General features: G+C 29.6%; 5 protein-coding genes and 1 long non-coding RNA gene across 6 annotated transcripts; 2 read left to right on the top strand and 4 right to left on the bottom strand.

The window, feature by feature from the left end:
• The first annotated feature begins 3,910 nt into the window (after positions 1-3,910).
• Positions 3,911-7,320, top strand: LOC132927637 (THAP domain-containing protein 2-like). Its single transcript, XM_060992219.1, has 5 exons — positions 3,911-4,254; positions 4,336-4,553; positions 5,317-5,401; positions 5,469-5,686; positions 6,556-7,320. Exons 1-5 carry the CDS (start codon positions 4,172-4,174, stop codon positions 6,975-6,977), a joined length of 1,026 nt encoding a protein of 341 aa, XP_060848202.1. The 5' UTR covers positions 3,911-4,171; the 3' UTR covers positions 6,978-7,320.
• Positions 7,321-7,718: 398 nt separating this feature from the next.
• LOC132927850 (uncharacterized) lies at positions 7,719-11,343 on the bottom strand. The gene is made up of 2 exons (XM_060992437.1): positions 8,737-11,343; positions 7,719-8,348 (listed from the first exon to the last, which is right to left on the bottom strand). Exons 1-2 carry the CDS (start codon positions 10,727-10,729, stop codon positions 8,206-8,208), a joined length of 2,136 nt encoding a protein of 711 aa, XP_060848420.1. The 5' UTR covers positions 10,730-11,343; the 3' UTR covers positions 7,719-8,205.
• A 949-nt stretch (positions 11,344-12,292) lies between these two features.
• LOC132926736 (uncharacterized) lies at positions 12,293-13,348 on the bottom strand. Its single transcript, XR_009661516.1, has 2 exons — positions 12,590-13,348; positions 12,293-12,423 (listed from the first exon to the last, which is right to left on the bottom strand). It is a non-coding gene; the product is annotated as an uncharacterized LOC132926736 (long non-coding RNA).
• A 1,613-nt stretch (positions 13,349-14,961) lies between these two features.
• LOC132925203 (kinetochore protein NDC80 homolog) lies at positions 14,962-16,996 on the bottom strand. Its single transcript, XM_060989617.1, has 7 exons — positions 16,936-16,996; positions 16,652-16,872; positions 15,968-16,479; positions 15,771-15,908; positions 15,645-15,687; positions 15,277-15,506; positions 14,962-15,103 (listed from the first exon to the last, which is right to left on the bottom strand). Exons 1-7 carry the CDS (start codon positions 16,991-16,993, stop codon positions 14,962-14,964), a joined length of 1,344 nt encoding a protein of 447 aa, XP_060845600.1. The 5' UTR covers positions 16,994-16,996.
• A 2,391-nt stretch (positions 16,997-19,387) lies between these two features.
• Positions 19,388-20,233, top strand: LOC132925202 (uncharacterized). The gene has a single exon (XM_060989616.1). The coding sequence runs from the start codon at positions 19,388-19,390 to the stop codon at positions 20,231-20,233; it is 846 nt and encodes a 281-aa protein (XP_060845599.1).
• A 1,985-nt stretch (positions 20,234-22,218) lies between these two features.
• On the bottom strand, positions 22,219-23,064 carry LOC132925201 (uncharacterized). The gene has a single exon (XM_060989615.1). The coding sequence runs from the start codon at positions 23,062-23,064 to the stop codon at positions 22,219-22,221; it is 846 nt and encodes a 281-aa protein (XP_060845598.1).
• Positions 23,065-23,953: the final 889 nt, after the last annotated feature.

Raw genomic sequence — 23,953 nt, 5'->3', positions numbered from 1 at the left:
TTGCCTTAACGCATAAAATAGACAATTTAAGTTTAATAATTAGAGTTTCTTGATTAACGATTTATTAATGCCTTTAGTATTTTAATAATATATGTCTATGAAATAAAATTGTTGATGTATTTTATAACCAGTCTTGTAGTCAGGGTTGGGCATATCATATAGTTACATAGTTACATGTAACAAGTTACTTTTTTTAGTTTAACTTGTAACTTGTAACTATAGTTATAAGAATTTTTATTGTATTCCAAAAAGGTACAATTTTTTTAAATTATTTTGAATACCTAACCTGAATTGTTTTTGAAATTTTTGAAAATCTATGTTAAGTAGTTACCCAATAAGTACCTACACTAGTAAAAGGTATAGTATATACAATTTACATAAAATAATATGGGTATTTTACTATTTTATACCAACTTAGAATTTTTTCTTAATCGTTTTTCTTTTTCTCCGATCTTTGAATATTATGTTCTTAACGGACAAAGATCATTCTAGTATTTTGGTAAAACTTGATTATATACTTGGTTAACTCATTTTGATGATCCATACAACCAATTTTATATCCAATGACAAATCACCACAACCGTAATTATTATACATATACAACTAAATATTAAACATATTTCTTCTTTTTGGCTAACTTCCTAGTACTAATTATATGAACACCGTGTATCGACGAGGTACTTAATTGATGAAGAACTCATAAAATTAAACGGTTTCTTATATAGCTAGTAATTAATAGCTTTTAACGCGAGAAATCGTGCGTTTTTTTACCACCAACTAAACTAAACACACAGGAAAGACTGGCATAATAGATAATTAATAAATAATAGACATTTATTTAATTATAAAGTTAATTTATTATATGATAAATATATAATATTTTATTGAATACTTTAGTGATAGTTTATTATGTTATACTACAATTTTGAGTAGGACGCTGAATAATTGTCATCCTTTATCGCAGTGGTGTTCAACCTGGGGGTCGCGAATGATAGGTTTAGAGGTCGCCAAAAATAATAGACAAAATGATTTTTCCATATTATTTAAAAATAAAATAAAGGAATATTTTTTAATTTTTTTCCATATCTGTACAATAACATGCTGAAAAGCGTAATCTTAGCTCAAGTATCTCATTAACACGTGAATAACAAGTTAAATTGTACGTTTTTAAAATGTTATTTATGTGTTTTATATTTAAATTTACTGTGAATTGTATAATATGAATAAAATAACTTTTTTTTAAGGGGGCCGCATTACAAAAAATAAAAAACTGGCGGTGAACTTTCTTCAAAGTAGTAATATTTTCAATCACTTGTTAATGTTAGTGTTTACAACTATCAATTCACCTTGCTTTAAACATCAATTTACATTAATGTTACAAAATATATTTTTTGATTGATTATATGATAAAATAAATCAAAATATTATGCCTGCCGATAGTAGATAGATAATAAATGTTATTGCCTTAACGCATAAAATAGACAATTTAATTTTAATAATTAGAGTTTCTTGATTAACGCGTTAAATATTTTGACAATATACGTCTATAAAATAAAATTGTTGACGTATTTTATAACCAGTCTTGTAGAGTACCTATTCGAATAAAAGTGTTTGAATAATCGTGTACAAATTATTTTTTATCAAAGGATAATTGCTCCTTTTAAACAATATTTTAAGTCCAGACTTAACATCGTGCAATTATTTTCCTTGATTCCGATCAATAATGTATAAAATGGAATATTTTATAACTGATGATGGAAATCATTGTATCACGGTTTGATCTAACGTCAACAACGATCAATAATTTTTTTTAATAATCATGGAATACTGGAAATTAAGCCACTTTCACTCTTTAGGTTACCTATCAACAAGAATAATAATGACGAATTGGAATAAATTGTTAGCTGTTACTGCATCATTAGATGAATAAACTATTTCTATAACTAGTTTTTACTATTGCATAATAATTAATTATGTCGAGTTCTGCGATGAAAGTACTGTAGAGGATGAAAACCCCGAAATCTCAACTCAAGAACTTAAAGCTACTGAACTACGTCTAGTGGATAAACATAAATCTTCTCGAGCTGATAACCTTTAATACCCTCGTCATATTTTCCCGAACCAGTGGATAGGTGGATTGCAAGTTTGACGTCTAGTTAAACAGTATTAGAATTTAAAAAACAGTGCCTGGAAAATAACAAAGTCACATTGACCCAGGCAGCCATCATCGATTTTTTTAAATTATCCACTAGTAAACATAGTACCTACTGCTTACATGAATTTTAATTTATATTTATAATCAAGTCATAAAAGTAATTTTTTTCAAACAATAGTAATATAGTATTAATGTAAAATAACCTTTATGTATTATATATATATATTTATTACGCGTATATGCGTCATTAAAATTGGTACTTTTGTATATGTAATTGATTGTATATGTTAATAAGTGTATTTGATTTAAGCTACTCTGATAACGAAAATTGGTTTGTGTAAGTAATATTCGTTTAACGCGAATAAATTCGTGTTAAGCGTTTCGGCTTACACAACATATTTTAACACGAACAGGTTATTTTGCGCTCCCTTCGAGTTCGTGTTAACGAGGGAGTACTGTACGATTTAATACTAATTACTACCTACTAATTAATTTATATGGCGGTTTGTTTTGAAATCCACTAATTTCATACGGTCCAAAATATCGTCAATAATATTTTAATTACTCATTAAACGAGTACGGATGGAGAAACATTTAAATTGTTGTAATTGGAACTTGGAAGGTGTGTTTTCAAGTTTATTACCAAAAAGTTCACTGCCAGATACATTTAGATCATTATTCATTAACTTTGAACACGAAGGGAATTGAAGACATGTACTCAATTTTATGAGTCTTTAATTGTTATATCTACTGGTAATAACTGTTCAGCTGTATTTTATAAAACAAATAAAATTTCTTTTAAGGTAGTGTAAACTTTACTATCTACTATATATTATACCTGGTAAATTCGATGTCGGATAGGCATTTGCATTGAGGCGTTTTGTGCCGGATTCGTACAACTGTCCCCTACAAATGATCACTACAAACTACCTTTTTTCATTTTTATCCAAACCAACAATATCAATCCATTTCAGAAGTCTTTCTATGTATCTGTTGGGATTTGGAAAACGATGGAATAGTATACCTGATAAAATAAAATCGTGAGACAAAAATGTTCATGTATGATGTATGGTGTATTTTATATTGATATATCACTTTTGGATTTACAGCCAATAACAATACATCTTGAATTATTTGTATAATACTGAGTTTGTGACGTTGATATGAAAAACCATAAACAAGAAGACACAGCATACAGCGACAGAGACTGATGGTAGTTTGAAAAATATTTTAAAGTGTTATGTAGGTATCTTACGCAGTAAGATTGTCGTCGAACACCGCTCCCGGTGTTTATATTAAGCATCAGCTGAATAGCAAATATCCAGGTATAGGAATCGTAGCAGCCTTATACAGCTGCCAACTGTTGAGTGCTTCATGGACAGTATTGGTATGGTTGTTCATAGGTAACATTTTAATGGTGGAGAGGGGGAATAAAAAAATCTCAAATTTAAGCTAAATAAAGGTATGTTATTTCAACCGATGACTATAAATACCTACGTTATTATTTTTATAATTAATACATTATGTATTAGTAAAAGTATTACAGTTAATTAAAATAAATTAAAATATGATCAAATGTATTATTCACCATTCAGTATCAGCGGTGAAAAAATTATGAGTCTTAATTATGAGTAATTAATATATTATTAATCCGTGTTCTAGTATCTAGCGCTCCTGGTGGCATTCTCAACATAAAAATAATTGTTATTGAAGTTATTGGAGTGAAACGATACGAATCGGTTGCATAATGAACGATCAATAAGTTTTACGTGTGGGATAACAGCGAAACGTGACGAACCATCGACCCGTACCGGACTTCGTCTCCGATACGAGTCGATACGTAATGTTTTCGTACCGTTACATATCGAATTTTTGTTCTTGAAAATCTTAATATAGTATAATTATACTTATCTATCTCTGATACTCAGTGAAAGTTTTGACAAGCAGATTTAATCTTTTAATGATGACATTGGTGTAATTACAATAGATCAACGAAACCGTTTTGTAATAATAATCATGACTGGAAAATCATCGAAAATTTGTATTTTGTGTGTGGAACCAGTGCTCAAATATCCCAGATCTAGGATGTCTTTACACTCGTAAGTGTTGTTATTATTTTTTTATGGTGTATGGGGACAAGCACATGTTAGTCTAATGAATTTTTCTTTATTTCGTATTAGATTTCCATTGTGTCCAAAAAAACGGCAGATTTGGCTTAATCGGTGTGGATTAACAAATGCAGAAGTCTCACCAAATTGTAAGATATGTTCATTTCACTTTGAGCCAACATGTTTTAAATCCGGTGTAAAGAGACGCATACTTTATCCTGATGCAGTACCAACAATTTTTAAAAAAGGCCATGTTGAAATTGCAAACACGCCATTAAAAAATACCAAAGGTATTATTTATTATATTTTTTTTCCAATAATTATTGTTTATGGGTTGACCAGCACTACCAATGAAGTTTTTGTCCCATTGGTATTTTAAATCAATTTTGTTTCAAATTTATTCACATTCTTTTGTATCTTATTTAATAATAATGGTGAATTTTCATTAGTAGTATAATTTTTTTTTTCATTAATTTGTGTATTAATCACTAAACTGATGGCACCAAGCCCAATTAAGTATCAAGTAAGGCAACCTTCCATTGTGTTAGGTTAGGCGAGTCGTTGTTAAATTCATGGTGTGTATAATAGTAAATGGCCAGGGCTGATAGCTAAATACAAGAATACTATACATTTGTGTAACTATTAACATAAGTTAATAACAATTATAATATAATATGATATACCTAATATTATTATAATTATTATATAACTTATAATTATGTCCAAATTTAGTTTATTCTATCACATTTCTGATAGGAAATAAATTACTGTTAATAATAATTATTGTTAGAATTATTTATTATTATTATTATTATTGTTATTATATGGTTCAAACCAGTAATAGAATACTATAAATTAATAATTACCTGATAACAATTATTTATAGTTAAAATTAGATTAAATAATTAGTAATATATATTTATTTTAAGGTACCCTTAAAAGTAGATGCTAAAATAAATAATCTGATGAAAATATTTTATATTTTTATGTATTAAATTTCTTATTATTGAATTCAAATTAAATACATCCAATGTCTTCTTTTTGTAACAATAGTTATGACTGGAAAATCATCGAAAATTTGTATTTTGTGTGTGGAACCAGTGCACAAATATCCCAGATCCAAGATGTCTTTACACTCGTAAGTGTTGTTATTAATTTTTTATGGTATGTGTTAGTCTAAAGAGTTGTATTTTGTTTTATATTAGATTTCCATTGTGTCCAAAAAAACGGCAGATCTGGCTTAATCGTTGTAGATTAACAAATGCAGAAATCTTACCAAATTGTAAGATATGTTCATTTCACTTTGAGCCAACATGTTTCAAATCCGGTGTAAAGAGACGCATACTTTATCCTGACGCAGTACCAACAATTTTTAAAAACGACCGTTTTGAAATGGCAAATACGCCATTAAAAAATACTAAAGGTATTATATATCATATTTTTCTTCCAATAATTATTGTTAATGAATTGACCAGTACTACCAATGGAATTTTTGCACCAATGATGAATTTTCATTATTGGGCACAGTAATAAAACTTAATTTTTTATTTTAAAATAAATAACGTATCCTTAAAATTGAAAATGTTGAAAATAAGGCTTTGTGAAGTGCCATGTGTCAACATAAGTTTGAATCAATTATAACCATGATGCATTGTACATTAGGTACTAGGTACTGATGTATCATAAAAACTATTTTAAATGCTGAAGTATTATTAAAATAAGATATATGAATTTATAACCATTCAATTTAAGTATAAAGCATAACATTTTTATTGATGTCTCGTAATAGGTATTTATTTATATATAAATTAAATTAACATTGTCATTAACTATAATATATAATATTACAAAGCTAATTATAATTATTTTATATTTTGAGCAGCAAAGAATGTATAGGTTATTCATTATGTGTTTTTTTGTGAAGACACATTTTATACTATAAAAATAATTCAATTTTCATTGTTAATGCTAGTTTATAAAATATTTATTGAGTGCTTTGTTTTAAGAAAAGAAACCTTTATAATCACCCAATAGATTAATTTCTATTAGGTAACTAATCAGTCTACTACATGATCGATGGTTGCTGATAAACTTGTAGAAAATATATTTCAACTAACATTTGAAACGTATGCGTTATGCATGCTAAATTGCTTAGTACATATATTAAATGTATCAACAACATTTTACCGTGGAAAATAATAATTAAATTTTAAATAAAAATTATCAATCTGATACTTATGTAGTAATAATTTTTTAACCTAAGATAAGTAAGAAGTTAATTTTCTGTTTTAGAAAGTCAAAAAAAATGCAATAAAAATGGAATTGCTGTCGAGATTTATCAGTCGCATAATATTTCATTAACTAGAGCTGCTAAAAAAGTGATTAGCGTCCAGGATCGTCAGTTACGTAATGTTGTATTAACAAGAGCTACTGAAAAAGTAATTGAGGATCAGAATTGTCAAGGTCATAGTATTTCACCACCAAAAGTTACTAAAAGTGTAATTACCGGTCAAACTTGTCAGTCTTGTGATATTTCACACGCAAAATTTGTTATGGAAGTATATGAACGTGTGGCAAGTATGGTAACAAATAAAAAAAGAGAACTTGATGAGCTTGATAAAACTATTATGAAACTGGAAAAAGAAAAGTCATCACTTATATCACAATTGGAAGTTGCAAATAGACAAATAGCATTATTTAACACTGTTAATTGATTTTACACCTAATAGTTAAAAAACATTAATTAATCTATCAAACAGTAAAAAAATGTTCTGCTTTTTTTTTCTAATATTGCAGTAAGTGATGAAAGTTGTTCAATACTAAACATTGTATTCTGTTTTATCTAGTTATTGGAGAAAAGAAATAACATTCTGAATAATTTGTTTGATAAAGTAATATTATGTTTCATTTAATATCAAAATATTTTAAATAAGAAAATGCAACTGCTAGTTAGGAAATTTATATTATTATAGTTTTGTTTTTAATTTAAAAAAATAACTATTGGATGTAGTTACTGCATATTTTATAATTTGTTAAATAAATGCATTTATTTATTTATATTGTCATTAATTTTGTTTTTCATTAAAGAAATATTACGATTTAAGAATATTGTTTAATAATGTTAAAAATTGGTATAATGATTCTAGAGGAAGCATGAATTAAGTACATGGAAAAGCAAAATTCCTAAACATAGTTTTGCAGTTCCGCTATAACAACTTGTAAGATGCAATTTCTAAAATTTGTTTAATATATAGTCTAAGATTCGTCTTAAAGTATGCGAGCTTTAATTATGTTCACATATACACATACGCATATGAACACTAGTTCATCAGGCCTAATAAAAATACATTTTTGAGTATTTCAAAAATGTATATTGTCTAAAAATATATGTATATATCTAAAAATAATTATCGTAGAAAAGGATTTAAATAAAGTTGTAATTCTTTAAGGCGGCTCTTAGTGACTATTATTTAAGGGGAAAAATTTAGGCAATTTCTTATTTAATCGTCGCCACTCGTGATCTTTGTGTTAGTCGTAAATGATTATTAGTGTGAGTGTGGTTCTATATATGTACCACCACTTCCGCTCCATTGATCAGGTAGTTCGGACATTCCGATTGCGTCGCGTACTTGCGAGTTGCGTGTCTTATCGTTATCGTAAAACCATTGTTGGGATTTTACAATTATAATTTATCAGATAATGAATTATGATTAATTATGACAATACACAAGTAAACAACCTGGATTTAATTTTATTACATATAGTATAGGAAATAGGTCAAATAGGAATATGTATATACTATATAGAACATATTAAACAGGTTTGTACATTTATTTAAAATCACTTACTTTTTTGTCATGGATATAAATACAGAATATATAACACATAATAATAATACTGTAGTCGTTGTTGTATGTAAAATTATTAAAAAATAGGTAATAACTAATCTCTGATAGGTAAACCACGATGAAAACGGGAGTCTAATATTTCAAGTAACAAATGGTCATGATAAAATGAAATTAATTGTTGCTGCATTCGTTGTTCAAAAAAAGCATCATCTCGTAATATCTTTTGGTACAGCATGCCTGAAAATGTAAATGAGAATGATAAATTAAATATTTAGTAAGGAATGCAATATCGTATTTTTATAAAATTGGTTTCTCGTCGAAATGTGGCGGTAATAATGTAACTAATGTAAGAATTATGTGTAAATTGTAAATCAATAATTGTAGCTTGAAATTTTTTCATAGTTATTAGCTACTTCAGAATACCCAGTACAAAATATAATCATTCTTTTTATCGGAAATACCAATTGTTTTACCAAGTGTAATAAAGAATACCTAATACCAATAATTATTGTTTATTGTACACCATCTATATCGATAACATTAAATTAATATTAAAAAAATATAAATTCCACTTCCACAATATTTTGACGAGATACCTATAAAATTATATACATAATTTACATACCTTTGGATGACCACAAGACGAAATAACAGTAAGATCTTTGTGTTACATATAGTTGTCCTTGTATTTGATAGTAGTAATTATCATTTGTTTTTAAATTTAATTTTCCATCGATGAGTGTCGCAAATTTCAATTTTCCACATTGAATAGCATCTTCGGGTGTAAGATCTTTTATAGTGTATGGACATTTAATTTCTATGATACCATCGTCGTCGATTAACCCATCAGGACTTGCAGCCAAAAAATTATATGTTTTATCAACAAATAAACCAGCGGGTTTAATTTTTAAGTTGATCTCTTTTTCAAAAGAAATTCTTGCTATAGGTTCATTTTCAATACCATAGTTTGTAGATGAGTTACCGGAAAATGCATTATATAATATAGTTTTAACAGTGTTTTTTCTTGAAGTTGTTACTCGTAATTTACAAACCTTTCCAAAATTTGAGGCTGTCAATCGTATACTTCTCTCAGCTTTCCATAGGTCACTTTCCGACTGATTTTTTGTAGATTTTTCTAATATTTTAATTTCTTCATTGGTCTTTGATAAGCGCTCTAAAAATTGTAATTTTTTAATATTAAATTCCTTTGGTTCTATATCTAATATTTGAGATTCTTCTTGAATACATCCATAGTCTCTGTCCGGGCCAATATACGTTTTTTTACTAGGCTTGATATTTCCAAACAATTGTCGTCGTTTTAATTTAGTGTTATTTTTGTTTGAACGTTGTTCTATAAAACGCTTAGTAAATACACCTGGACTTGATTTTGTCATTTTTTTGTGTAATATACTTATATGTGATGGACCTGTATTTAAGGAAGTTAGAGCAATATGACACCGTGTTTGGTAAGACCCTTTTAAAGAAAAATTAATACGCTTTCCACCCACGTATTTGGCGACTACGCTATTATAATTTTCGACACAGTTATTATTAACATTGTGAATTAAACTTGAAGAATGGTGTGCCAACAAATTTCTTGCTGCTAAAATGTCATTCCAAAGACCGGATTTTTCCAAATCGGGCACTAAATTATTTTCACCGTCTTTTGGACCCATACAAAAATACTGGGCACAATGTGTATGGTGTCCAAATACATGGTAAGGTCCATTCAAAATATCTGATTTAAGTAATTTGACTTTTTCGATAATATTTTTTTTCATTTTACTACGAAATTTTATGGCTTCCGTAACAGCATATCGAAGACGGAGTAAATTATTTTTTAAAAAAGTTCTTTGAACACCTGGAACAATATTTCCATTTGTACACTTGCGTCGACTAGCTGTTTCACGAAGTCGGTTTATATAATTTCTGAGTAAATGATTTGTACACTCTATTTTTTTTACATTCAAATCCGGTCCATATGGTTTAGTTAAATTTAAGTTCTTTATCACGCTACTATCACCATCTCCGATTAACTTGTCATATATTAAGTTATGCATTGGAATACTCTCCTTGAATCCTTCCACTATTATACTTGATTCCATCGAAGTAGAGGTACTATCCCAATTCTTATAGCATATGTGAGACCTGGTTTGTTCATTCTGTTGGGAAGCTCGATGACAAATAATACAATATTTATTTTTTACGCCAACAAATAAACATTTTTTTGTATTCCATCCAAATATGGAAGCGACACCAGATAAAGCATTATAATTGCTTTTATATGATCTCTTGGACCACGCACCATCAGCAATTACGGTTATTAACGGACGACCTTGTTCATCTACGTCTCCGTTTTCAATTGCAATTTTCGATTCTTCTTGTCCAGCTTTTTTCATCTCTTCCAAACTTACATTAAATATATTTTGACTTACTTCCTCGTGAATATTTTGATAAGTGGGAAATGACATACAATACATATCAAGTATACCGCAAAATTCTTCCAATTGGGAATACCCTTGTCCCGTGTTTAATACGGCAGAGGTAACTGCTGTATTAATGTTGAATCCTTTTCGTTCAGGATCTTCCGAGTAAATATTTTCCAACGTACCACACATATTACATTTAAAAACAAATGTGCTAAAAAACCCATTTTTTTTTTCATTTATAATTGTTAAGTTAGAAAATGTACAGTCAAACTTGTGTTGAATACTTTGAATGGCCTTGAATAAGTACGCTATATCAACAATTCTTCTGCCTTGTAATATATATCTATTTCAAAAAAATATTATTATTATACGTCACGACGAGAATATTTCGCGCGTAGAGGCGAGTTAAAATTGTGAGTGTAATATCAAAAAATTATTTTAAATTTAAAATCAATTCAAAACTTAAGTATAATTTATATAATTTACAAAATAATGTTTATATTTTTTAGATTTTGTCAAAATTCTAACTTTAAACGACTAAAAAAATATATTGTGACTATAGATTTTTAATATTTTTAATTATCAGTATAAATAGCTCAAAAAAAGTACTTAGAATTTTGAGTTCTCTAAAAGTCTAAAGCACAAACTACTAACTACATACATTTTTTATACAAAACAACCCTCAAAGTTAAAATCGAAGCAAAAAAAAAATGTGTAGTTATTGAAATAAAAACTAAAAAATATTGAACTTATATATATTCTAATAAATATTAAATACTTACTCTTCTGCGTTTTTTTCTTGTTTATCAGATACTACTAATCTGTACGTAGAATGAAATATATTATTATTTATACGTGACATATCTGCGTCGTCCTTATTACTTCTAAATAATAATAGAAATATTAAAAAAAAAAGCTATGGTAGGAAAGTGGGTATCACTCTGTTCTATTATAGAAATGGAAAGAGCAGGTCACTATAATGGATGTGTTAAATTTGAATGCAAAGGCAGATATCATTGTACATAAAAAATGATTCTGAACGGAGATGATTTATCAGTCTAGGATAATTAGTAGGATATATGATATTATTACCTATATTTAAATTGTAATATTTCGTATTTTACGTGATTTCATAAAAAATTAAATTTCATAGGCTCATAAAATGTTTTCTATATTGACGTTATAATTTTTACAGTTATTTGAATAAAGGGTTTTTTAACCTTAGGTAAAAATTACAAAAATGTTATGAATTTTAAACTTCAAAATTCCTTGCAAGTTTTCGCGATTTTGACATATTTTGTAAACATTTGAAGTTTAAATATTTATAAACCAAAATTGTGACCAACGGTTTTTGATTTTTTTTACTATGATAAGTACAACGTATAATAAATCTTGTATTAAATTTTAAAAAATTTTTGGATTGCCAAATTTTTTTTATCGCATTTCAAAAAAAAAAATCGAAAACTTCAATTGCCTATAAATACTCGTAGCTTAAAAAAGTCAAAATATTTTAAAAATTTAACCGTAAATAGTTAACGCTAAAATTTCAAGTATTTACAATGATTCGTTTTTCCGTTATTTTTTTAGGGTTTTCCTGACACTTTTGAAAGCTACTTTTTCTCTTTTGTTTTGACCTTCTAAGTACCAATTAGATTCATTTTCCTTTTAAAGAAGATCTGTAGTCAAAAATTAAAGCAGTATCATACTACTCCAAAACGTGATGGTGACAGACACACACAAAAAAACACATCATATCATTGTAAAATCAATATATTCATATTAATAAATATAAAAGAATAATTACAAATTAGTAATTACCTGCTATCAGTTTCATCATGAGTTTGGTCATCATTTTCATTTGAAACATTAGAATGATCCAAAATCTATTACAAAAAATAATGAATAATATATTATATAATGGTATACCTATCAAGTGCGAACGCAGGAAACATTTCGAGGGGAGGGGAGTAAAAAAATTTATATAAATATTATACTATTCATTTGTAGGTCAGGTAATTTATATAAACAAAATAACTCGTAGATACCTACCTGAATATCGTTGTCCTCTAAAGTTTTAGAATTTTTAGACTGTAAATTTTTCAAATTGTGTCTTAATTTTTTCCGTGGTGCAGTCAATTTTGGACGCATCTTTTTACTATATCGCCAATCACTCATTTTTATAAACTTTTTATTATTTGCAAATGCATAAAATCAACACAAACTGCACTGATGGTAATAACTTACTAATAGCATTGATTTTAAATACTAGTATTTATAATAAATGCAATTACTTTATATAATATAAAATATAAAATTAGTATTTCGAAGAAATTCGAATCGATAACAATAGATTTCATATCGCCCGGATGTGGGCGAACGGAATGATTACGTTCCATAGCATACGTACGCGCATGCACAAGTCATCGTACGAATATTCGAAAAATATTTTTGTACATACACAACAATGAATAATTCTAATAAGCTGGCGAAAAATTAACATACTTCTAGTAATCCTATTTTAATTTTGAAAAATTATTTGAACTTATTACCCTCTACTCTATGTTTTGTAGGAAATAGATTTTGGATATTTTGGATAATTTACGTAGTACGGTTCTAAATAACTAAATTAATTTTTCAAAATTAACATGCACTTTAATGTGCTAACAAAACAAAAAAATAAAAAAGTATTTCCTACAAAACATAGAGAAGAAGGTAACAAGTTCAAAACTTTTTTCAAAATTAAAATTGGACTACTAGAAGTCTATTTATTTTTCGCCAGCTTATTGGTCTAAATGTATGAAAATTGTATTCGCTTAGAGCCGCCTTAAACTGTTTCTCTAACAAGTTATACTTAGTACAAGGCCATTATTTTTGTGGCTTGGTTAGGTGACAGATATTGTAGTATATCATAATATTATACATACTGTAGTAGGAGGATACTTAATTAAAATGCTACGGATTGTAATATTGTATATTATATGTAATATTTAAGCGAATATATTACATTGAAAATAATAATTAATTGTAATATCAATAAGCCCAAAAATAATAATAAAAAAAAAAAACAAAAGCAGTATAATCAAGGGCAACTAGCACACAATTGCAATATTATATAACTTATATAGCAACTAGAACACACACTGATCATTGACCAAACACTAGTCACTATACCATCCGGTGTCCACTGGTTAGCGGAAGACTTAGATAATAATATTACTACAATACATTTACAAATTGTATATATGTATTTATTTATACTTAAATAAATAAAATAACTTCAATTTTTTTTTCAAAAATTCATTCTTTAAAGTCTATATTATCTTTGTTTTAATTAAATATTGATAAAAGTCCTTGAACATAATTTTTTTTTTATTAATAGCTACTGGTTTACAGATTAATATAGCTCAACAATTACAAAATATATAAATTATAAGTATATTATATGATACAGTCAGTTTCTAAACTAAAAATGATTACAATAGCTCGTATCTTACGAATGTTCTAAGGCAGGGAGGTTTGAAATTTATTAATTGGTTTCCAATTAGAGAAGGAATCCGAGCCAAAAAGAAAGCAACCATAATCGAGTTTAGAGTAAATTATTTTCCCAAGGGACGCCATACAGGTATAAAAAATTGATCGAATACATTTGATATTTTACGAACAGTCGACAATCAATAATAAAAAATGCTTATTGTACAGCTTTAAGTTAGATGGACTTGTATTCAGGGACGTATTTAAGGGGGCCCATAGAGCCCGTGCCTCTCGACCCCATTCGCCGTATTTTATACTTTTTTTTATTATTGAAAGTATTAGCCTCTTTACGCTTTCTTACTTTTCACGTATGGGCGCACGGTATTATATATCACTGATTTATAATATTTTAACCTAAGCCCTGTCTACGCTAATTTGAACTTTTTGTTTGTGCCCCCTCCCCCATTAGACATTTCTAAATACGCCCCTGCTTGTATTATATTTTCAAGGTGTTTAATCACAAACAAAAATGTCACTACATATAAATGTGAATAAAAACAAATTAAAAAAGTATAATATCTTTAAAAAGCTCAAAAAGATCCACAATATTTAAAAATTGTGTTGCTATCTATAAAATAAAAAAATAAATATTTAAGTGCAACAAACTGGTTTTCTTAAAAATTCTAATTTTCTATGATTAATATTATTTTGTAAAGCGCTCCAATTTTTTTTAGTTGCCTAAAGTACAAAATAGAAACATTTTCCAACCATAAACTACCCTATTAATCATTTTTATTTATCCTAAAAGTGATTTTAGACAAAAAAAATATGCACACGTCATCATTGTAAAATTGTAATACCAATACATACATAATAGTATGATCTCACGGTTGTTAATGTGTTGAACACCCTGATGGTTAATGCTACGTTTTGTTATTCATACCTATCGCTCAATCTGTCTCCGTGCCTGTAAATTGATCATTATCACTACTATGAATATTTGTTTTTCTCATCAAATTGATTATTTCCGTCATTTGTTCAATGGTCGATTGTTTCATCTCAACGATTCTTTCTTTTTCAGATATTTGTTCGCTGTTGGCACAAACGTAGAAACACTTATCAAATTATGTTTGGACACAATTGAAGCAAACATAATATTCATGTTATGGCCCATACATAAATAGTACGTGAACACAGTCAGTCAATCACGTTTAATTGAAATAAAATTACAAAATTACAATAATAATTCACCATCTGTGTCTCACCATTTTTCTGAAATTGTTTTGTTGTACGTTTCTGTTAGTTGTAAGTTTTTAACACTTAATTGTTGGATTTCGTTTTTAAGATCCTCAATTTTTGATTCAAATTCTTCTCGAACAAATGTATTAATCCAACAACCAGCCCTGGTTTCCCACTCGTTTATTACTTTTTTCAACTCGATACCGTCATTTTTTAAACGATCGATAATATTAGCATAATCCTGGTTTTCAAGTGTCTGTAAATCAGATAAAATTATATTTATTATATTAAATTAAAATTATATACAAAATTCGTTAACAAAACATATATTTCAATTTACGAATTAAATGAATAATTGTAATGTAAATGTTTAATAAATATTTTTTACTCATACCAAACGTTTGACCATCGATTCGAGTTCCAAAATTATTTCTTCCCTAAAATGAACATATATACATTTAACTTATTAATTTATCAATGCTATAATATATTGATGTACTATAAAAATAATTATTCTCACTTGAGTCTTATTTGTTTTTGCTGTTTAATGTTTAAGTCAGATTGATCACTTAATAGCATGGAACGTTGCACAAATTCGTACCTCTTTTGTCCGACATCGGATTTCAATTCAAGCAATTTTTGATTAGTTTTAGTATATCTATAAAAATGAGTGCAAATTACTAAAATATGATATTATTTAGTTATTCAATATTTTACTTATTATTAAGTACAATTATTTCCTCTTGAAACGAATCTCTTTCCCTCGAAACCTCGACAAAATTATTTTTTAACTTGTTCCTCTCGTTGAACAAATTTTCTATTCTCATGTTTTTTTCAGAGTTTGTCTTTTCTAAATCATCTACTTTTTTATTTAAAAACTCTATTTTTGAATTTAATGTTGAGTTTTGTTCCGATATAGCCAAAAGGTCTTCAATTTTTACATCTAAATCGCGTTTTGTATTTTTCAATTCCAAATTCAACAATGATTTTTCACTGGTCAGATTTTTTAAACTAATCTCTGATTGTTCTAAGCTAGTTTCTAATTGCTTTAAGCTAGTTTCTAATTGTTCTAAACTAATTCCACATGTCTGAATTTCTTTATCATCTTTATCTTTATTCAACTGCTCTTGAAGAGATTCTACAATTTGTTTACTCTTTTCCAATTCATTTGTTACGTCCTTGTGTCGATCTTCTAGTTCTTTAAATAATGTCTGGTAGCTTTTTTTTGTCTTTAAAATAAAAATAAAATACTTGAGCATATATTGCCTGAATAAAATTAATACGTAGGTATTAAATAACATGACGTTTCTTAAACGTTATATTACTAAGAATTAACTTATTTTTTACTAACGCATTGCTAACTGTCTGGAAAACAATGTAGAATATAATATACATACTTACCAAATTGTCAGATCTGTCGATCAAATGTTTTCTAAGTTCACTTTGGGATGAACGCGGAATCGATGATGTTGGCGGATGATTGATTCTCTGAATTTTATCACATTTATTGCTCATTAACGAATTGTGTGATACGGTACAAACATAACTTTTTTCCTCTGTATAAGTATTTTTTTTCTTTGTTAATATTTTAATTGTGGGCCTGATCGGGGTAGATACCTGTTCTAAGATTACAGTTCATTTACAATTCAATTTTAAATCGTCAATACCTAATTATAAGTACTCACTTTTAACCGATGAAATGGGCCTTTTAGATTTATTTTTAATAAGGCGATCAGGCATCATGATATTGTTAAATTTTGGCTTTGCAAATGTTGTCAAAATAAATGTTCATTTAATTTTAATGAAATTATGCATTAACTCAATACAAAACTCAACAAATAATTATGATGTACCAAAAAAATATTCATTTTTAAATTGTTATAATAATATACCATGGAGATATAATATTCAATATAGTTTTCTTGGTACTTTATAATAAGAAACTAATAATAACATTTTTTCCAACTTTTTTAGTGAACTTTAAAATAAATGCATTTTTTTTAAATATTGTATATTATCATATTTTTAAAAATAGACATGAACCCTGTGGAAGTGAATTTAGAAAGAGTTATTGAAATATTATATTATAGTTAAGTTATCACCCTGTTGATTGTATTCAATAAGTAAAACTTTATATTATCTATATGGTAGTTGTACATTTATAAGACAAATAAAAATGATGGGATGACTCATTATAATGGCAGTTCATAATATATATAGCTATAATATTATCATGCGTGAATATATATTTATAGTGTACAGAAAATGTACAAATAATTCGTTATTATGGAAAAAGAATTTATAAAACTTAACTAATTGAATGACAATAAAAATTGGGAAAAATAGAAATTCTAAATAAAAGTGATAATGAATACAGCCGATATATGTCCAATATTGGACGTTGAATTTGAAAATTTTTTAAAAACTGTATGAAATCAATTATAGGAACTGAAGATGATGCAAGAAAAATGTATGGTGTTGATTTTTTAATACTTAAAAAAGCGAATAACAAGGCACAAAAGTATATACTCACCTTGGAAGTTGAACAACCACTTTAATACATAATGAATTTTACATAAACATTGGTTAATTTATCATCTCAACTTCATAATGGAGGAAACAAGGCAAACTCGAGGATATGAATTTTCTGTGACAATGCAGGAGACAGTGCATTTTTATTAAAGAAATCATTTATAATATATAAATAAAAAACGTACAAAAGTTCAAAATACCAAAAACAACGGAATATTGAATAAAAACCATGTATGTGTAATCATTGAAAAAAAAGAGCATTGGAAGAGTGATTGTTATAGTGATTGTGATCTGGAATACAAAAATATCGAAGTCAAAGCCATATTGGTAACATTTGGAAAAAACGTTCGATGGGTGTAATATATAGACCTCAGAAAAATGACACAGTGAAAAGTTTAATGCGGACAAATTATAGAAACGGTTAAAACTATTTTATACAGTAAAAATTTGTCCAAAACACTAAGGGCAGAAGCATTGAGTAGGTACAATAGCATACACAATACATCGGACAGATAACACAGGCCAAAAAGGAAAAACAACTTACGAATTATGGTTCAATTAAACACCAGATAAATCATCTAAAAATATTTGGTACCGGAGTCTATACTATATACACATACACCAAAGAAAAAACGGAAAAAATGGATAAAAGGAAGAAAAAGTATTTTCGTTGGATACTCAGACTAAAGAATATCGTATATGCTTTGATGGAAGAAAAATTTCTACAGTAGAAGCTACAGTACTAAAAATCATAAATGAATTAGAAGAAAAAGGAACCAATTCAAAAAATATAGCTGAAAACGAGGAAGACAGCAATGCCGAAAAAAAAACTAAACGAAAATAAACAGATGTTAGTGGAAGTAGAAGAGAAAAAATAGATGATACCTACTTGTACTCAGGGACAGAGAAAAACTCAATAAACCTAATAGGTATAGAAAATCAAAATCAAAATTTTTCAGTATGCTATAAAGCTATGATAAGTAACAATGTAAATGGTTAATATAAACCAATAAATAAAATAATGGGTGAATACAAACCCCAAGTGTAAAGCTACTGGAGAAATAGATCGATTTAAAGCGAAAATAAAATAATTTTAAACTTGGAATAACAAAAAAAAAATACATTAGACAACATGAATAAATATACATTTACAACGACCACATCAATCGGTCAATATTTTACTAATGACTATTAGTGTTTTATAGATGTGGCGAGGATATCATGAGGATCAGTGCGCTGGGGAACGGAGCTCCCCTACTATTTTTTTACAGGAATGGAGCGACGGCACAAACTTATGTCAAAACTCTAAAATAATTTTTATTAAAATATGGATTTCAATTTATAATATTACAATTTATTTTTATAAGTATCAAAATTATTTTTGATTGTACGCATTTTATTATCTTTAGTATTGCTGGCTACAATCGGAATACAAAGGCGATACAGGTGCATCGTACAGAAACGTATTGTTTATTATTCGACAGTAGTCTGAATGGAGCATATTATTTGAAATTGACAATCGATATGATTGATTAGACCGAGAGTGTTTTTTTTTGTAGTCGTTATACTTGACTTTTGTAACCAAACCGTTACTTAAAGTACATTATGACTGGTAAGCGGATCACTGAAAAACGAATGGCGTTAAAACAACTATCAAAGCGAAACGTCCCGCTGAGAAGACGCAATTCCGTCTCAAGCGGTCTAAACGACAATGGGATGCAAGTTGCTGGCAGGTCGACTAGTGGCGTAGTGACAATGAGACGTGGTCGTCGGTCGAAGAGTCGCCGGAGACGTAGCCGGTCGCGGTCTGGTCGCCGACGCATGAGGAGACGTGGAGTCAACGGTACCGCCGAGACCAGTGAAGATGACGACGACGCGACCACGGACGACGACGACGACGACTCGTCAACGGTCGACGCGTCGTCTCGACGGAGACGGGGGAGTAGACGCCGGAGGAGACGGTATGGGGGCCGACGACGCCGTCGTCAGTATCTGTCCAGTGGCGGAAATGATGATGACGATACAGATTACACCGACGCAGGGACCACCGACGAAGAAACCACCGAAAACTCTTCGTCGTCCAGCGGCGGTGGCGCCGTCGGCAGTGCCCTCACAATGGCGGCCAGCAATTGCCGGAATCCTTGTAGCAGCACCCGAAAGAGGAGGAGGAGGAGAAGGAGGTCCTCGAGCAGGCGGTCTGTGGGGTGTACGAGAAGAAGGAGAAGGAGAAGGTCCAGACGGTCTACGGGGTGCAAGAGGAGGAAGAGGAAAAGTAGTGGTTGCTGCAGTGTTTTCTCGCTCCGAGAGTCCACCGTCTGTGAAACGTCGAACAACTTGCAACCAGAGACCAGTGGAACCAATAATAATAGGAGCACTGATCCTGACATGGTCGCCATGACTCGGAGGGATTCCCGGAGATCGCGCTCGGCGTCACGTACGAGCTCCTTCTAAACAGACAGCAACGCCTCGTCGTTTTTATATCGTCCAGACAAAATCTGTGTATTTTATTTCGAAGCCTGTTTAAATAAATAAAATCAGTAACATGACAGCATCGTGTGTGCCTTAAATAAATATTCAGAACCAAATTTAATAATATTATTAACGTTATTAATAAATTATCAATCCGTAAGACCACGAGGTCATTCTTTTATTTTAATGTCAGTTTATTTAGACTTATTAAAACTTCGAACTATCGAAGAAAACCAACGCATAAAGATAAATAATATTTTTACTTTTATATTTGATACATCTTTTCTTTTTTATCGTTAGTACTTTTACGTAATAAATAGGTATGATTAGTTTATTTGGGGAGTGCAAAATCTTACTCTTCATAAGTCCCTGCAGGGTACATATTTTTGACTTGATATGTCAATGCTTCGCTTCGAGTATTTAGTTATAAATTAATATGCTATTATGCTAATGAGTAATGGATTAACCTAACTGCGACTATTATCCGATATGATTGACAGGTGTATTATAAAACCGTTGTGCAGTGATAAAATTGAATTTTTATATATTTATAATATTTTTCTTTGTCTATACTCTATACTCTGTGATAGAATTAGGATCCAGATTCGTTACATTGACTGACCCGTAAACGTATTTACAACTATAAAAGAATAATTTATTTATTTATATTTATATATATACAAGGTGTAACAGATAGACTTGACCGAAAAAAAAATTATGCTACTTAAACGTATGACAAAAATTGTTAATATTATATGATGAGTAAACAATTTAAGAAATATGCTCATGTCGGCAAATTCTCAAAAATCATAATATAAAAAAGTTATAATGTTCCAAATTAATTTAATCAAAAAAAATGATATTTTAAAAAAATTCTAAAATATAAACTACCTAACTTATGTTTACCATCAAAATTGTTCTTATAATCAGATTCACAATTTGGCTATTTTAAATTTATCCAAAAAAATTTTAATCACATTTCAATTTAAATTATACATGTAGTACTAGGGTCTCTTAATGATAAATAAAAAAAGGTTGGGATAGTGGGTATCGCTCTGCTGTATAGTAAAGATGGAGAGTACCTATAGGACACTATAATGAATGTGTTAAATTTGAATGCAATAAAAGGTATCATTGTATAATATGAAAAATGATTCTGAACGGAGTTGATTTGTCAGTCTCTAGGACAATTAGTAGCAGTGTTGGACTGGCTCGAAAAGGCCCAGTCTACGATTTGAAAAAAAAGACACCCAACAGACATATATATTGATCTTAATTTAGTTTTAATGTTTTTAACTTTGGAAAATATACTAATATATATATGTTTGGAATATACATATTAGTCACATGTAACTTGTGGAAAATTTATATGCCAAGTATATTATATTATTAAAAGAACCTGATTGTTGAATAATTTCGTACAAAATATTAAAAGCGCATCTAAAACAATTGTTACACGTATTGCATTACACACTGTGGTCAACATTTAGTTATGGTTCAGAGTTGGAGTCATTGTCAAAGCTAATTAAATAAATCATTTTTTGAAAATGTATCATTAAAATTTTTAGTTATTGAATCATATTGATGTTCTAATAAGTCTAAATAAACTGACATTAAAATAAAAGAACGCCAGGTGGGACAGCTAAATTGAATAAAAACTATATCAATTAATAGTTATTATACTATTTTTATCAGAGAGTATACCATTATTCATATTTCAGTAAGATGGAGTTTCAGACATAATATAATAATATTATTAATATATTTTATATTAAAGAATATCGTGGTCTTAAGGATTGATAATTTATTAATAACGTTAATAATATTATTAAATTTGGTTCTGAATATTTATTTAAGGCACACACGATGCTGTCATGTTACTGATTTTATTTATTTAAACAGGCTTCGAAATAAAATACACAGATTTTGTCTGGACGATATAAAAACGACGAGGCGTTGCTGTCTGTTTAGAAGGAGCTCGTACGTGACGCCGAGCGCGATCTCCGGGAATCCCTCCGAGTCATGGCGACCATGTCAGGATCAGTGCTCCTATTATTATTGGTTCCACTGGTCTCTGGTTGCAAGTTGTTCGACGTTTCACAGACGGTGGACTCTCGGAGCGAGAAAACACTGCAGCAACCACTACTTTTCCTCTTCCTCCTCTTGCACCCCGTAGACCGTCTGGACCTTCTCCTTCTCCTTCTTCTCGTACACCCCACAGACCGCCTGCTCGAGGACCTCCTTCTCCTCCTCCTCCTCTTTCGGGTGCTGCTACAAGGATTCCGGCAATTGCTGGCCGCCATTGTGAGGGCACTGCCGACGGCGCCACCGCCGCTGGACGACGAAGAGTTTTCGGTGGTTTCTTCGTCGGTGGTCCCTGCGTCGGTGTAATCTGTATCGTCATCATCATTTCCGCCACTGGACAGATACTGACGACGGCGTCGTCGGCCCCCATACCGTCTCCTCCGGCGTCTACTCCCCCGTCTCCGTCGAGACGACGCGTCGACCGTTGACGAGTCGTCGTCGTCGTCGTCCGTGGTCGCGTCGTCGTCATCTTCACTGGTCTCGGCGGTACCGTTGACTCCACGTCTCCTCATGCGTCGGCGACCAGACCGCGACCGGCTACGTCTCCGGCGACTCTTCGACCGACGACCACGTCTCATTGTCACTACGCCACTAGTCGACCTGCCAGCAACTTGCATCCCATTGTCGTTTAGACCGCTTGAGACGGAATTGCGTCTTCTCAGCGGGACGTTTCGCTTTGATAGTTGTTTTAACGCCATTCGTTTTTCAGTGATCCGCTTACCAGTCATAATGTACTTTAAGTAACGGTTTGGTTACAAAAGTCAAGTATAACGACTACAAAAAAAAACACTCTCGGTCTAATCAATCATATCGATTGTCAATTTCAAATAATATGCTCCATTCAGACTACTGTCGAATAATAAACAATACGTTTCTGTACGATGCACCTGTATCGCCTTTGTATTCCGATTGTGGCCAGTAATATTGAATTTTAAAAGCTCAAGTTACTGTAGTATTATGTAACTGTTCCGTTGTAGTTTAGATCGTTTACTATTTTTTTTCTAAAAAAACTATTCATATTTAATAAGGTCACAATAAGTGAAAAGTCACTCTGCTGTATAGTTGAGGTCCAGTGTACCTTCTCATTGAATAGTTGATACTGTAATAATTTAAATTATAATCCAATGATTAATTATTGCCCGAGCCGGTTTTTTCGAATTTTTCTGGAACCTGGGCATAAGCCTATTTATAAGAGGTCTACAAAAAAAAAAATCAAAATCTTGACTTTCCCCGGTAGCGTATTAACAAATATTTTATAGCCAGGGCCGTAGGTACATAAAAATGCGCATTTCATTGGTTCATTTTAATTTCGTTTCAACATAGGTAGTAGATATATTTTCATAATTCTCTTGAATAAGTAATTTGGTAATAATATATAAAAGTTAATTGTGACGCAGTGGTCTTATTCTCGATTCTTGCGAATAATACACGAATAGTTTAACTACTTTTTATATAATAACTAATATTGTATCTTCGTATTATCGTAAATAAATTAGTTATTAATTTTTTGTGCTATGGCAAATTAATTATTATATTATATTATTATAATATTTTAAATTAATATAACATTTTGATTTAAAGTGAAGATACTCATCAATTTTTTTATTTTTTTGTTAA

Source organism: Rhopalosiphum padi, chromosome 3 (assembly GCF_020882245.1).
Source record: "Rhopalosiphum padi isolate XX-2018 chromosome 3, ASM2088224v1, whole genome shotgun sequence".
Lineage (NCBI taxonomy): Eukaryota > Metazoa > Arthropoda > Insecta > Hemiptera > Aphididae > Rhopalosiphum > Rhopalosiphum padi.
The sequence above is the reverse complement of the archived record's forward strand: the minus strand, read 5'-3'. Positions and strand labels throughout refer to the sequence as shown.